This window comes from Rhopilema esculentum, chromosome 11, assembly GCF_057945365.1.
Source record: "Rhopilema esculentum isolate cy_ngs chromosome 11, ASM5794536v1, whole genome shotgun sequence".
Classification (NCBI taxonomy): Eukaryota; Metazoa; Cnidaria; class Scyphozoa; order Rhizostomeae; family Rhizostomatidae; genus Rhopilema; species Rhopilema esculentum.
The window spans coordinates 9,843,267-9,860,110 of NC_142825.1; the positions used below are offsets into that span (position 1 = coordinate 9,843,267).

At 36.3% G+C, this 16,844-nt stretch overlaps 2 protein-coding genes across 8 annotated transcripts in view; one reads left to right on the forward strand and one right to left on the reverse strand.

Annotated features, from left to right (window-relative positions):
* LOC135693474 (general transcription factor 3C polypeptide 5) overlaps window positions 1-16,844 on the forward strand; it is a 54,510-nt gene that overhangs the window by 10,328 nt on the left and 27,338 nt on the right. For 3 of the 7 annotated variants that reach the window (XR_010517010.2, XM_065211973.2, XM_065211974.2), the window contains exons 5-6: window positions 64-246; window positions 7,287-7,525. Coding sequence is in view for 5 of the 7 variants with exons in the window: in XM_065211973.2 (XP_065068045.2) it covers window positions 64-246; window positions 7,287-7,496 (393 nt within the window). In the remaining 2 variants the exon portion in view is untranslated. Of the gene's footprint in view, window positions 1-63; window positions 247-1,411; window positions 1,469-2,346; window positions 3,396-7,286; window positions 8,352-14,764; window positions 16,605-16,844 lie in introns of those variants that run through there. The other 4 variants (XR_016144329.1, XM_065211972.2, XM_065211977.2 and 1 more) reach the window with 4 other exon arrangements.
* On the reverse strand, window positions 10,133-16,033 carry LOC135693481 (secretory phospholipase A2 receptor). The gene is made up of 3 exons (XM_065211987.2): window positions 15,841-16,033; window positions 14,167-14,547; window positions 10,133-11,339 (listed from the first exon to the last, which is right to left on the reverse strand). Exons 1-3 carry the CDS (start codon window positions 16,031-16,033, stop codon window positions 10,975-10,977), a joined length of 939 nt encoding a protein of 312 aa, XP_065068059.2. The 3' UTR covers window positions 10,133-10,974.

Genomic DNA, 16,844 nt, shown 5'->3' on the forward strand with positions numbered 1-16,844 from the left:
GTTGGTAAAATTGCTCCTTGATTTTTTTAAATTATTGCTGTAGTATTTTTTTTCAATTACTAGAATGCAGCTGTTAGTGTGGATAACCAACAGAAACCTGAAGCGAAACGTTCTGCGATTCCTCCAGAAGACCTGTTGTACACATTTCACCCCGACAAGCTTCCGCGTGCCCGGCAGATTATGTATCAACTATGCGATCTGTATGACGATGAAGTTCAACAGATCATATCCGAGAATAATGGCAAGGTAAAATATAAGCCGTTTTTACTTGTTGTTGCTTTAACAGCCCGTCGTCTTGGCCTATGTTTGCATTGGTGGTTTCAATTTACTTAAATAATTGATGAAAGTTTTGTACTGCCAATTCACTTTTCGTCCAGCAATCCACAGAGAAAACGTCTGATAATGACCTGATTGAATTTTCGTTTCCAGTTGTTGAAAGAAAGTAACGTGAGACTAAGAACCAGGATCGATAGGTTGCTTCCAGACCCTCAGGCCAAATTCGTTTGCAAAAGAGCCAAATATGGCCAAATTGATATCGAGGCAGGGGAACAATAGAATTAAGTTTATTGAATGAAAAACTAAACCAAAGTCTCCTGAAGGCATAAAATTGGCTCGTGAAGCTTCTTCTGTGAAGTTTCATTTGCCAACGCATTTTCTGTCCAATCAGAACCTTTTTATACCCATGCATACTTTTCTTCAAATGAACTGGAATACGAATACTTTATGCTACTATCATTCAAACTTGTCTACTTATCACAAATTCTTTTGTATTGACTGAATAGAATGATTTTGTAGAGTGATTTATATTGACTGATTTGTGATTTTTATGTGCACGTACTTTGGGTGCAAAGAAAATAAATATGTTTTCTGGTATGGTTCTTATACCACAATATTACATTCTTATGTCACAATGCCACATATCTCATGAAATTCAATTCAATGAATCACAGGAACATTGCATGAATATCGCCATTTGGGATGTACTAATTTAACGTAATTATCCTCAAGTGTACTGCTGAATAAGTCTAGCTGTTGGCATCTCCATAATTCAGTCTCAGAAATTTAGTTTGGTATTTGTTTTCACCACCGCTTCGGTTTATAATACCTTATCCCGGTTTCTTTAGACGCTGGTACCTATAGTTAGTGAGCACTAACCGGTTCTGTTTACCGAGACAATCGGTGAATACATATCTTTTTTTAATGCTGGGCTTTTGCTTTGAAATTGCCACTTGTATCGATGCTTCTTAATTTCGGCATCCTGTTTGTCTTCTTAATATTGCCTATGGCTTCTTTCAATTCATTGATGGCTTGTGTTCTTAGAATATTGTGGATTTATTTTTATATTCCATTAAAAAGTTTACAATGCATATTCCATACTACTTTACCTACAAATACTTTGCAATATTACAAGAACTATACCACGCGGAGCAAAAGACTATGACTACCCCCATGGCGTTTGAAAGAAAAGGTAAAACTACATTCAATTTTAAAAATTACTACTTTAGAAAGGGAAACTTTTTTCTTTTTTTTTCTTTTTATAATTTATAATGTTAAACTACAACACAGCTACTCAAATACATGTCACTCACAATAGTGAAGGACGCAAGGTCATCTAGTCTCCATTATGAGTGAAATTTGCAATTTTCAATTACATCTAAATATTAACACAAAAAAAGGGAGAGAAGTAAAAGAAACTAAATCAGGAAAAGTAAGGTACCTCTAGAAAAATTTACACACACATTTTTGGAAACTTTGTTTGGTATTAAAAGATTTGATGGTTGTTGCATGCATACGGTTAGATTTTGAAATTATATCAGTCAAATAGACCAGCTGAGCGGACGAGACGTAAGGTCAATTCGAGTATATTCGAGTTCAAGTCATCAGAAAGGTTTTCATCACCGTATAAAATTGGCTGTCTCAAGGCATTGTTGGAAAGATTGGTGACTGGGACAAATGGCCGTAATAATTAAGCAATTCCAGAGAGAAGATCTCTTTGCTGAACATCAAAAGAAGGGCAGAGCAACAAAAGGTGCTCAGTATCTTCAATGCCACCACTCATTGGGCACATTGGGTTCACCGTATCCTCAAAATTGTGCTTGAATTTGTGGGCATAGGTTATTTATGTATGAACTGGGCTTAGGCTGTTTATAAATTTGTAAAACAAAGTGAGGCGTCTTCTCCATCTACGGCAACTAAGTGGCTCCCAGCAAAGCTCTGCGTATAATTTTCCACGAGCAGCAGAGTACTGGACAGATTCTAACTTATTTCAGCATACCAATGCTGAAAAAGGAAGCTTTGAATCCAGGATAATTCCTATATTTTTATGCTCATCTACTCTCTTCACAGGTATGTTATTTAAGAGAATCACTGGATGATCAATTTCAATTTTTTTTCTTGAAAAGACTTATTCAACAGCTTCTTTTGAAAGACATTCTCCAATTTTGACCAAACTGTTTTATAGACATGATTCATATCATTAGTAGCTGTATTGGAATCTTTAACAACCGTGAATAATAATGTATGATTTGAATAATCATTTGAAAACAACTAAACATTACATTTTAGGCCTAGAGCTAGATCATTTATATACAAGATAAAATAAGGGTCCTAGAATTGAGCCCTGGGGCACCCCTGCTGAAATATCTCCCCATTTAGAACTCTTCCCACTAAAAACGTTTTGTTGTTTTTGATCCCTAAGAAAGCTTTGGATAAGAGAAAGGAGTTGTCCTGAGACGCCGCAGCGTTTTGATTTAAAAATTGGACCATCATACCACACCTTATCAAATGCTTCAGAAATGTCAAGATATACAGAATGAACATGAAGAGGAGGGCTGCCAATAAATGCTTTAGATATTGTATTTGTTATTGAAAGTGACTGGTTGACTGTTGTATCTTCTGGACGAAAACCAGACTGGTTTGGGTCTAGTACCTTACATCATATAAGATGCGAGTATAGAGAGTCATATATAAGTTTTTCAAGTATTTTTGCCAAAATAGGTAACAGAAAAATAGGACGGTAATTCTCCTCTAGATTTTTCTCATTTTTCTTATGAACCGGTACTACGTTTGCGTGTTTCCATGTATCGGGAAATAAGCCACGCCTCAGACAGACGTAAATATGATCTTAAGTGGAAGAACCAATCGTTCAACTTTATCATTCTCACAGGTATTTCATCGCAGCATCGTTCAACTTTATCATTCTCACAGGTATTTCATCGCAGCCATGTGCTTTGTTAGGATTTAAAGATCTTATGATCTTCAGGATTTTTAAACCAGAGATGTGAAAATCACTTATCAGAGCAGTAGCTACAAGAGCATCTTGAGGAATTTCACATCCTGTGTTGATGGTTGTACATTGAATTACGAAGTAGTCATTAAATAGCTGTACCTTTTCGGTAATGTCTGTTACAAATAACCCATTCTCTAAATGTGTTTTCTAGAATTTTCATTTTGTTTAGAACTGTGTTTATTAGATTCTAGTAGGTTTTACTACCAGTCCCAAGATCAGGCAAGGTTTTTCCTGCCTTAAGAAAGTAATTTCGCTTTGCCTCCTCAATCAGTCTCGTGCCTTCAGTTGTCATCTTTTGTATACCTTAAAATTTTTTATATGCACGATTTTTCTTCCTTAAGAAGTTTTTGATAGCTAGCGTTATCCAGGGTGACTTGCTAGGCCTAATTGTTGTAACTTTTTTAGGGATGAAATTTGAATATTTACTCATTTATTGGGAAGTTTAACCTGTTCGTTAGGGCATGTCATATTATCACGATGTTCGTGCCAACGAAGCTTTTCAATGTTTTCATGATGGCGAAAAAATACTGGATATGTGATATTGTGGTATAAGAACAATAGCAGAGAACATATTTATTTTCTTTTGCACCCGAAAGTACGTGCACATAAAAACACAAATCAGTCAATATGAATCATTCTACAAAATCATTCTATTCAGTCAATATAAAGAATTTGTGATAAGTAGACAAGTTTGAATGATAGTAGCATAAAGTATTCGTATTCCAGTTCATTTGAAGAAAATTATGCATGGGTATAAAAAGGTTCTGATTGGACAGAAAATGCGTTGGCAAATGAAACTTCACAGAAGAAGCTTCACGAGCCAATTTTATGCCTTCAGGAGACTTTGGTTTAGTTTTTCATTCAAAAAACTTGATTCTATTGTTCTCCTGCCTGGAAGTCAATCGGCCATTTTACTACCAGTCCCAAAATCAGCCAAGGTTTTCCCTGCCTTAAGAAAGCAGTTTCGCTTTGCCTCCTCAATCAGTCTCGTGCCTTCAGTTGTCATCTTTTGTATACCTTCAAGCTCCTTTCCGTTTTATCGGTGACCGTGATCAGCCAATTGTGTTTACTAGACCAAAAATTATTGTTTGCCCTGCCATCGACTTAAAGGCTCTTGCGCAACCGGCATGCTTAGCGATAGTTGTCTTGGGAAATTGACTGTGTTTTGTATTTTCATGCAGTACGATATTAGGCCGGTTCGTGAATTTTCTACCTTATCGCATCTGAATTAGACTAAAATAATATTACGCTTCAATAACAATGAGCTTAGGCATGTTGAAACGATTATCATTCACTACAGTTTTCTTTTCTATTTGAAATAGCATTCAATGAGTTTGCCGATGTCTGCATTTAATATAGTGCTTTTTTGCATATCCTGTTTAATTTTTCATACTTTTCTAGAAATGTTCATACTATTTTAAGACTTGTCATTCGTAAGCAGCTCTTTCTTATTTTTTTCATTTTTTTCGAATTTTCATTTGTCACACTATGTATACTTAGAAATCCTTTTGTTGTCTACAGCTGCCATACTTTTTCAGTTTACTTTTTTATTCAATTGAGATTTTTGACATGAGAGTTTAATTGTTTAGATATAATTTGCCTGTGAATGAATAATTAAATTTGCGATTTCCGTCTCTTTCAAATATTTTGACAACGAAGTTGCTAGACGAATGCAACTATTCAAGGTCGGTTATCCAACTTGCAGGGGTCTCAATTGCTAAAAACTTATGCGATTTTATAAAACGGAGGAATTTAGAATTGTATTCAAGTTAGGTCACAGAATATATGAATTCATTTCCGATGTTCGCAGTTGTAAACATTCACAGTGCTTGTGTAAAGCATCACATTGTCTATTTGCAGCCCATACACAGAGCACAGTTTGGCATTACAGAATTATACAATTTCGCTGTCTTCAATTCACCTATTTTGTCCATTAAGTTGGGTTCCTTTGTTGAGAATAGCATCCTCCTCTCGCAGCTCATGTGTGTCTTCTTCTAAGTTGCTCTGTTAGATTTCAATGATTTATTGCAATAGCGATCATAAAGGAACGATTTTTTGAAGTGCTTTTGATAGCAACACTGGCACTTTCCACTGTCATAGGTAACTTTGTTTTTCATTCTGAGCGAGTTTTTAAGTTTAGTTTAGTGCTCACATGCAAGTATCACAAAAACATTCCAATAAAACAACACGATTTTGTTATTTGACATTGACTAGTAGGGAGGATAACATTGCTTTTCTTTTGAGATTTTTCTCTTTTTCAAAGCTGTCAGGATTGTCTGTATATCAAAATGTCGCGTAGAATTTCTGTAACGATATTATATAATATCTTTACGTGACGATATTATATAATATTATATCTTTTGGACAATATAGGTACATTTGTTTGGTATTTTGCTAAGTTAACACATAGGCATCTATTAGCATAGTCCATTAGACTCTAATTGAAAAAAACAAATTCACCGGGACTTTTATTGAATAAAGCATATTCAGTCGGACTTTTATTGAATAAAGCATATTCAACAATTTTTTTGCGGTACAGAATTTGAAAATGGCTTTGAAAAAAGCAAACATTTTACAACATACTTAAAGCTTTTTCGTCTGACACTCCTCAGAGCATAAAACGTCAGAATAGGTTCCGAAAAAACACGTTTGAAAAATATATACCCAGTTGTGGATCGAAATAGGCCAATCAGAAAAACGCAAGCACAAGACCGGTATAGTTGACCAATCAGTGCCGCGAGCCTAAAGAAAAATTACCAATGGAGTCCAAGAGAGAAAACGAACTCCTTTTGTCTACACAATGGCGGCTTTTTCGTTTTTATGTAGATTGACTCCAAAACTGCTAGATGGAAGGACGACCGGGCTCTGCCAATTATCCGAAACATGTCGTCATTATAGAGTTTTGCACAATCTGGGTTGTCTAAAAGATGTTGACCAATGGCAGAATCACTTGTTTTAACAGTGTTTCTAGACCTACAAGATCGAGGAGGCTGTTCTCAAAGCATATTCAGTCGAACTTTTATTGAATAAAGCATATTCAGTCGAACTTTTATTGAATAAGCATATCCAGCAGACTTTTATTGAGTAAAGCCTATTCAGTCGGATCTTTATTGAATAAAGCATTGTCGATCAGACTTTTAAGCCCGTGATGTCGATCAGACTTTTAAGCCCGTGATGTCGATCAGACTTTCAAGCCCGTGATGTCGATCAGACTTTTAAGCCCGTGATGTCGATCAGACTTTTAAGCCCGTGATGTCGATCAGACTTTTAAGCCCGTGATATCGATCAGACTTTTAAGCCCGTGATGTCGATCAGACTTTTAAGCCCGTTATGACATATCTTAAAGGTACAATGCCGATATTTGCGCTTCGCTTCGAAAACTCGATAATGGGGTAGTATGATACAGTGTCAGAATATCCTATAAACATTATTAATTTACATAATTGCCAACGTGTTTCTACACATCTCTTCAATTATCCATTGGTAAAAAATAGTGACAAATTGAAATAGAATATCCGCTTTGAATTACTTTACTTTTAAGTGATATTTGGTATTATAATATTGATGTTTGTAATATAATCTTGTCATGGTTTGTGTTGCAAAAGTTCGTTGTCTTTATACTCTCTTACCGAATACTCCTCATCCCTTAAGCAGCCGGGTAAGTCTAGAAGACCCTTTTTCTATCCTTTTGAAGTAAATCAACGTCGTTTCAACAAGCTTCTTTATTGTTTACAGCTCGTTGTAACCAATGAGCAGTTTCATAAAGGTATCGTAAATCCCTAGTGAGAACAGTCAAACATTAAGACTTACGACTCAACTAATATAATTTGATATTGCTATTGCGTTTGGCATATATAATATCATGCAAGTCTGCCTTGATCTGATACAGAATTTGTTAATTGCAAATCCTGCTGATTTGTATTTACCAGAAAAGCTATTTATCTATATCGCTTATTTATTGGTATTACTTGCAATGTCCTAATTATTTGTGTTCTAGGAAAGAAAGTGTACAGAAAGAAATGGCTGGTTTAACCCGGGTGTAATTGACAGAATAAGAGCAACTATGGTAAGAAAAGTTGAGGCAAGAATCGAGAAAGAAATCGCAGAAAAAGAAAAGAAACACGGAGATATAAATGAAGAGATAAATACATCCGACATAGACAAAGAAACTGTGTCAGATGGCATTGATGATGATGACGACATGTAGTTTGAAAAATAGTGTGTATCCTGGAAAAGGTAAGAGGGATGATTTGATTTTTGATGTTAATAGCGATGCTATCTTGATTACGCGAAATTCGCTTTTGCGCTTGGAAAAAACTCACCTCAGCATACATCAATAAAGGAATAAGGGTGCGGGCTCTTTACGAGTCATTTGGCACTGGTAAAGCACGTTGGCACTTTTTGCCCTTCTCATTCCAGTTTCTAAGATGAAGGGTAGAACGTGAAGTGGTTTCCCTGGGGCAGTAAGCTGGCTGTCCCCAAAAAAGAAATTGACTTAGTTCTGAACAACGTGAAAAGATTTTTTCTATGTTAGATTTAGGAAAGGGATAGAAAACAAGGAGAAATTATGATGAAGCCATTAATGCCTTGCTGCTTCCGGCGCAAAAATTATTGTCTAACTCCCGATTTGATTTTCGTGTACTCTAGTCTCATACGTTGCAATAAGAACAAGACCTAAAGAAACAGACCATAGAAACTGTTTAAAAAGTAGAACTTTACGCTTCCTGTTTTCCGAACTATGATCCGTCGTTATGCACAAAACATACAGCATTCCCTGCTGCAGAATAAGCCATGCAAGGTTTATTATGGACCAGTCCCGACCTTCAACCTGTGTTGCCAATATTGAATATAACATAATTTATAAAGAATCAATATTTACTTGATTTATCACCAAGATATTTTTCACCTTTTTTAACGGGCCTTTGATCGCAAACCACTTTATATGGTGAAGTATAGAATGAATGATGATTTTTTAAATGATGATGATGTGAGGTAAAGATTAGTTGTTTGTATTGCTGCTCATATAAAACGTTATACAGAATTTGATTAGTCTGAATCACAACTCGTTATCTGTTTATCGACTTTTAAAGTCCTACCAACCCTGTCCGTTGTGACTTGACGTAAATTGAATGATAATTTTATCATTGGTATTTATTTTAACCAGAGGCACTTTTAGCCTATCTGAACCCTGATAGTTAGTTATTTTCAAAAGAGGCTCAAACCATCTTTCAATCTAGAATTGACCAATCAATGAGCGTGATTCCACTGTCACGCCGCCTATTGGCTGGCTAATTTTGATTGACAGATTGCTTAAGCCACTTTTGTATCTGTCATTTGCCTTTAACATGGAAACCAGCATTTCCTAGGGCTGATAAGGGTTTACCTAATAAGAAAACATGTATATTGTTGTTGGTTCCAAGTCTGTTTTGAACAAACACATTTTCTATGTATGTTGACGTCGTGTCCGTGTTGGAAACAGCAGTCTTTTCTGTACAGGAAGCATTCTTTGACGTAACGATACAAATATACTTTGGTAACGATCAAAGGGGTGTAACCCAGTCCAAGCCATGACATACAAGAACCTTGGTTTAAAACAATCAAATCGCAGAACAGTTGAGTTCATGCCTGCATTTCATCATTAGTTTTAGCGATCGTACTATACATTTTTGGACACACTTCCTTCAAAAAGAGATGAAGGATAAATGTATCGGATTCTTAATTTGCTCAAACAGAAAGCTCTCGATACAGATAACGACAGTACTGATGTTATTGAGGAGCATATTATGAAGAATCAAATGATTAATGAAATTTATATACGTCAGTTAGAAAGAAATATTTGCTGATGATTAGAAAATTTTCAACATGAAATTGTGTAGCTGCTTTTGAAACAGCAAAAAAGTGCAAAAAGACATCAGGGGAAATTTGAAGACAAACACATTGTGTGTTTCTATTGAACACATACGGACTGTAGCTAAAATTTTACAGTCCAATGTGTTTTGACTTTCGTTGAAAATAGTTTGGGTATTTAGTGTCATAAAAAATACTATTATATAATCTGATAGGGATTAGGGTTTCTCTTTTCACTCTTTCAGCTCCAAACAACCTACTCCTTAAGGAAAGTTCTATAGCTTGGGTATTTAATATGATCTGGAATATCCTTTCGCAAGGTAAAAACAAGTTTTATGTTAGTTTTTGTACTAATTATTCTCTACTGGCTACTTCTTTATGAATTATTAACATGAAATTCTTTGAATAAACTTTCAAGTACTATGTTTTTCTCGAATACAATTCTCCGCTTTTAATTATATTTTGGCAAGTTTTGCTGCGGATTACAGTCAAGGGCGGCTTATAGACGAGAGCGGCTTATAAACGAGGTCGGCTTATAAACGAGGTAGGCTTATAATCTAGTAAATAAGGTTGGTGGCAAACGTGAATACTAATGCAGCGAAATCCTGGTATAACGAACTAAATGTCTAGTCCCTTGGACTCTGCCTAACAAACTCTCGTTATTATAAACCAATTTTTAGGTCCCTTCATTATAATTACCCTCGATATAATGAACTTTTTATAAATTTTTATCTTTTATTTGTTTTCGGTGTCAATTGATTTTGATTTTCTTTTGGGGGAAAATCATTTTTGTAATCGGCAAAACATGCCAATAATACACTTCAAGCACTGGCTGATAGACTCAGTGCACGAGATGAAAGTTTGATTGCGTCAGATATTACTGCAAATGAGTATATGACTAACGAACAACTTCTTATATATGAGACATTGGCAATGAGCGGCGACAAAACTTTATTGAGAGACCCAGATGGAGAAGCAGTAGAAGTCAAATAAGAATATGAAGTAATCGAAGACATCATTCAGGCACCAACTAGGAGCGAAGTGATACCAGCTTTGCCAATCTCTTGGTCCCAGCCAGTTGTAGTTGTATTATTTGAATTCAGATTAGTTTTTTATGAGTTAAATTGGAGTTAAATCAGATTGGAGTTAAATGTGCACAGAGGTTGGAGATAGCCTAAACAAGCCCACCGAAGGTTTTTTAGGCGTGAACTGCGAAAGGACCCAAAAAACGTCATCTCTCGGTTTAACGAACTCCCGATATAATGAACTATTTTCTAGTCCTCTTCAGAGTTCGTTATATCGGGATTCCACTGTATTTAGACTGAAGCTTTCAAAGCCCGTTATAAAGACATTCTGAATTGCCAAAAGGACTTTTAAGGAGAGTCCTTTTTCAAAGAGTTTGTCAGAAATTGTTGAATTGGCGTATTTTAGGAGCTTCGATACCTCCTGAAGATGATATTACAAAAACGTTTTTTGTATTTTTGTGGTGTTTAAAAATCCAGAAAAGTCATGTATTTTTTGTCATAATGCACTTCTGGTTTTTATTGACCGGACATGGCATGGCAAGCATGTCTTGAGCTTTTAAGGGGCAATTTAATGAATGCTAGCTCTAATAGCGGGAGGGATATCGGTATTTGGATGGGAAAGATCTTTTGTTCTACGTCATGTGAAACCTGTTCCATGCTTCTATCCAGCGGCATCGTTTTGGAAATACGGTTTGCTGCTTTTTTACTGTGCAATATAAATCTCCTTTGCTACAAGTTGTGAATTTGGTCCTGTTGGACCTTTTTAACATCATTAAATATTAACATATAGAAAAATCTAGTCTAAACCCGTTTTTACACAAAGGTCACTTGCTTATACATCTTCTCTTTTCCATTTGGAGCCGAGTAAGTTCGCTTTCGTCGCTCTTTGTATCTATCTATGTACTCCTCCCGGCTATCCTGCTGCTCTGCAACGTCATTTCCCTCGTACTGTTGAGCAATATCTGAGTCGTGAGCAGCAACGGTTGCGTTATTTGCTACTACATCAACAAAGTGTTGCGAAATCTTCTTCTCCTCTGCTCTCAATACCTTCATTTCGAGGTGACTTCGGAAACATAAGTAGGATATAAAAATCAGCATGATGACAACACAGGATAGTGGTATTGTAACCATTATGATTATTTTTGTTCTGTTATCTTCTTTTACGGGGACGACTTCCGCTGAAATATTGAAAATTATGAATCAATTGTTTGCTATGTATTGTTTGTGAATATGAGTCTACTAGCTTATTGTCTAGAACAAACGCCTAAGTTGGTCTGAACCAATCAAATGCGCTGAGAGAGTTTGGTCATGCTATGTATGACGTCACGAGCAACTCTTCAAAGTGAGGATATCTCATCACTGATTAAAAGCTAAACATCACATGTAAACATTTTGTACCAGGAAAAACTCCGAAGAAGAAGTCATCAGAGCTTGTTCACATAGTATGATCAACATTATCAGCTAGGTTCGCACAACCAACCCCTGTTGCACCCACGTTAACAAAACTCGGACATTCTATAAGCACTTTAAAATCACTCATGTAGGTGTAGGTATAAATGCCGGTGACGATGCTGCAATTGGATCATGCTTAAAATCTAATTATCATAATAAAATCCATCAGAGAATATGGTAAACAGCGAAGCTGATTCAGCAAGCTACAAAAACACTCGTCTTATCTACCAACTCGAAAGCAACACACGTTATCGTCTAATATTCATATATATCCTACGAGGCATTAATCTATACACGGTACTCATGATCACTCTATCGAGATTTGCAGCCGCAGCAGTTCAACAATATTGTAGAGCTGGCTCTAAATTATACTTTTAAATAGTTGATTTTTTGGTAAAATTGGGCATTCAATCTTGTATACTATACAATACTTTGTAACCAAAATAATTTCAGAATTTGATGGTTTATCCGTTCTTCCGAGTATTCGCTATTGCGAACTAATTTTCATTTCCCTTGTAAGTTCGATATACCAGACTTGCAAAAGTTTGGCATAGGAAGGGCAAATGCCCCAAACAATTGAAGAGCAATTAGAATATACCCTTAACATCAAAAGTTTTCATTTTTGATACTGATAAGGCTCTCAATTGATTATGAGTGTTTTGTTCTAATCACGTGGCTAGGTTTCAACGGCAATTGGAGTGGTAAAGATCCTATTCAGTTGTTGTGCTCCTCCACTCCTTTCAAAAGCTTCAAATTACTCAAAGCGATAAACAAGGTTAAGGATGTAGTTTTCAAGGGTTGACTGACAGGTTTCTGGACTTTGGTCCATAAGCTGGACGGGCCCCAAGAGGACAACAAATGACTGGAACAAAATAGAGCCAGGCCTCCTGTAGCACTCGGTCCCCCTGTAGCACTCAACCGTCGGTCCATGTCCGATGTGTCCGACCTGTCAGTCCGCCCCTGTCAGTATCTTTTGTTCATGAAAGGAAATTGAAAGTTTTTGGAGCAAAGAATTAAAATTGCTCTCTAAAACCCTTGCTAGGTATTTGCTTGCAGATGCACTCAAACATTTCTTTTCAGCCCGTTTATATTGAATTTAGATTCAAAAGGCACCCAAAGCTATGCCTACGCGAGGTGCTTGTCTCCTAAACAGTGTTTCATTGCGAATGTATTATGTTGCGGTTGATTTTTTCAGAGTTTCAACTGTTAATAACCTATTTTATGGAAATTTTCCAAGACAATACTTTAAGAAAAGAAGGCTGTATATGAAGCATGGAATTTCAAAATATCGACCGTTGCCGTGGAAAGCGTTTTTCTTTATATTCGATATAACACGATTACAAATATGTTTTGTTTATGCATTTACACCACTTGAGAGCAAAAAGCTGATTGGCTGTAACATTTTTCGCTCTTGTTGGACCAGATTGATCTGGACCAAGGAACTTGCGCTACGATTCATGGATGATTTTTACTGTTCTGTTATGTTATAAAGTTTCAAAACTCTATCAACAGAAAAACATATCTATAACAAAAAATAGCTAAAATAAAAAACCTATCCCACAATTTTGAATTTCCAAGACCTTCGCTGCGTTGCAGTTATTCTTTGCTTTTACAGTACAGCTCCTTCTGTGCAACAACTATTCTCCAAACTACTTCATATCGCTATCTTTTTAATTCCCTCTCCCTCTCTCTCTTGCTGAAACGGTAGTTTATACACATTGCAATCGAGGAGTGACGTAATTTATTGTGATCTTTTTTCTTACACACCGCATGTAACCAAGGCTGAGATGGCCCCAGGGAGAGAGGAACACTCTCTCGCTGTAGCTAGTTTTTGTCAATATCTTTTTGCCGAATTTGCCGAACTTTAGTTTTGACCAGCTAAGACACCAAGCGTACTTCGAGGTGCGCTTTCAAATAAAAGTATCAAGACCATTAGTGTTTTCTGTGAATATTAACTAAAATAGTTAATATTCAACTGTAAAATAATGGGCGCTGTCACATCATAGAGCCAGCACAAATGTCAAGTGACCTGGAACTTGCTTGATTAAACGATAGCAAACGAAATGTAAACCCGTGGTTATTTATGCAAGTTTGTGGAAAAGATCTAAGTTCAGCGCGTCCGATAACGTCGAATTCAGGGTCATATAGTCTGCTATTGGCTACTATATGGTCCTGAATACTGCATCGGTAGAAAAAAATAAAGTGTTACTCCTTATTTAAATATTCAGGCTCTGTTCTGCCATGTTGCAAGAAAAGTCACAAGGCTCGGTTTAGGAGCTAATACGCTATGGATAAAGTGTGTTTTTGATTCTTTCATTAAAACATACCGTACTTAGCAACTAACAGCATGTGTTGCATCATCTTTATCGAGGAGGTAATCACTACATGGAAATCTTGTACAAGTTTTGTGACAATTCTACTATTTGAATTGAATAATTCCTATAAATCTGTTTTGCTTTTATGGAAATCTCGTACGTTTTTTGGGAGAGTGAATTTCCCCTTAGTTTCTATGGCATTTTGTATTACTGTATCAAAATTCTTTATGAAACTTACCTTTCTCGCATACAAATTGTAGCTTCCTGTAGCATAATGTATTGCTCCATACTCCCCCAGGTATGATATGTACACACAATCCTTGGTTGTTTGGTCTTTGAAATAACCAGTTGGTGTATTTGCTTATAGTCTTGTCGATCCATGCATAGCCGTTCGATTCGGATTGGTACCTCAGTCCAATCCAAGCCTCGTTGTATCGTGTATTTGAAGCTACAAGCTTTTCTATTAATTTGTTTTCTTGTTGATCTTGTATTGTCGCTAGCGTCCCGCCATTGTCAGTGCACATTTTGTTTGCCGATGAAAAATATTCAAATGTGTCATATACTCTATAGCATCTTGATCGGTAAAGAGTCCAGAGTGTGTCCTTGCAAAAAGAATCACCTGTTGGAACAGAAACGCTTTGTAAAGTTGAAGGATTTGGACGAAATGTTAAATGTAGTTTGAAAAGCTTGTTAGTTATAAAGGGCTCAATTACAAAGCAGTTAGTTATAAGATCCCTGCGCAATCTTGGTCTGTAGTTGTACTTGTTCATACATTATGGAACACCAAAATCAGATTAAATCATACAGTGCATCGAAATGAATAATTTTCTTTTTAGTTTGAATTGGCCCGGCTCTTCCAATCGCATGAAGAATTTGCTAACTCCACCAGTGCATTGGTTTTGTTCCCACGGGATGTTCTGGCAACGAAGTGCCCTCTCCAGGGACGTAGGAAGCCTGCCAGAATGCAGATGGCCGTACGAATGCAGGTTTGGAGGTGCCCAATAAAAATAGACAATTTGATAATCTTGCTTAGGTGCTACGTCAACACAGAAAGCAATATAGGGATCATGTTGATAACGTAATTACAAGTCATTGGCTTGTGTAGGAGCTTTAAGAGCCAAACTGCATTCCTTTACCATTATTGTTAAAGGTTTTTTTCAGATTTTCAAAGGAAAATTTCCATTTTTTCAAAAATCCTGTTTATGACTTACTTTTATTTATTTGACTCATTTTACTTATTTTTAAGTTTTAGTCAACAACGCTGCTTTTTTGTTCGTGAGATAAATGTTATAAATATTTGTAGCCTGCTATCTAACGCCACGATTTTGCTGCTGTTGTGCTTTGCCTCCTAAATATTCACGCCATGTTAAGTCGCCAGACTGAAAGCACTAGGAAAGCACGCCTGCACCGTTTAGGGGACGAACTTTTAGGGCATAGATCTTGGCAGGCAGGGTGTGGAATGCAACGGGGGTTGTAAAATTCTGGCTCATAGACAAGGATGGTAAGCGAAAAGTCAAGTTACTGCTTCGGAGTATTAATTTTAACCCGTAAGTTATTATTCAACGTTTTGTCACAGAGAGTGTAGCTTACTGCAGTGCAGCTTTTCTCTGCAGCGAATGCAATTCCATTTTCAAGAAAGGAGAACTGAGAAAAGATTGCAGAAATCAGAAAAGACTTATGAAATCTATTGCATTCATATCGGATTTCCTTGTTTAAAATGTTATTGAAAGAGTTTTGAAGCCAGTTAGACAAACTGTTCTAAAAAGTCACTTCAATGCATTTAGTCAATATTTACACAATATTCGACGTATTAACATCCTTCTTCTAACTATGGTCTAACAAAGCATCGACTGTTGCTCGGTAATTTCGTAGCTTCCTTTGCAATACAAAATACAGACAGAAAATGACTCACCGGATGGCTCAGTGCTGTTAGTATTATTTTTCGCCTGGTAGACCAAATTTCTCCGTACGATTTTTCGTTGGTATAAATTCAATGTAACATCTTTAGCTTTTGCCGACTTCCAATTTTGTACAACGCTATAGCTTAGCAGTAATATAGTCAGCGATGATATTTTATACAATCCTTTTGCATTAATGCTTTCCATATTTATTGATGGAGGCACGTATGGTTGCTGTCCGTAGAAAGCTGCTATATCTGCCACCTTTCCATTAAATTGTGTAGCTGGTGCCTATACAACGATAATAGTGTCCTTTCAGTGATTATTTTCCATACAAGCCGCGTAACCGCGTGAGCGTATTTGATTATTCTAAAATTCACACGTAGGCTTTTCCATCATATTCATGCGATTTGTTGTTTAGCGAGAGTCCGCTCTCGAATTCTCAATGTTTCCGCATCTTTTGCTGCTCGCGACGCTCCTCAGAATTTTTTATCTAAAACGAAAGAATAAAGATTAATCATCTAGGCTTTAATGTCATAGACAACGGAGGTGACACCAAAGAACCTCGCGGATTTTCTGATAACTTCAACCTGCTGTTATTGTTGCCTCACAAAAAGTTTCTTTATAATTGGAAAACTCTGTCTTTCTTTATCCATAATCGTGTTTTTGAGAAGCCCTGTTGTCGTTTCAATGCATGTATCCTCTGCTGATTTGAGTATTCAATTAAAAATACAAATTAGCCAGATAAAACAATTAGAAAAGAATTTTTCACACCATACTGGTTTGTATTTTTCAACCTTTCCTTGACAACGGCCAATCTTGTTATGGCTTCATTCGAATTTCTTTTTATATTTTAGAGTCTATGTTAATCAACGGTTTTAAAATGTATTATTTTCTATAAAGAATTTATGTTAGAAACTTTGCCTTCAGTGCTGAATATACCTGCCTATAGCAAACTCATTTTTGGATCAAACTGAAAAGTTTGTTATGAAAGGACTGATGGAAAAGTTTTGAAAAA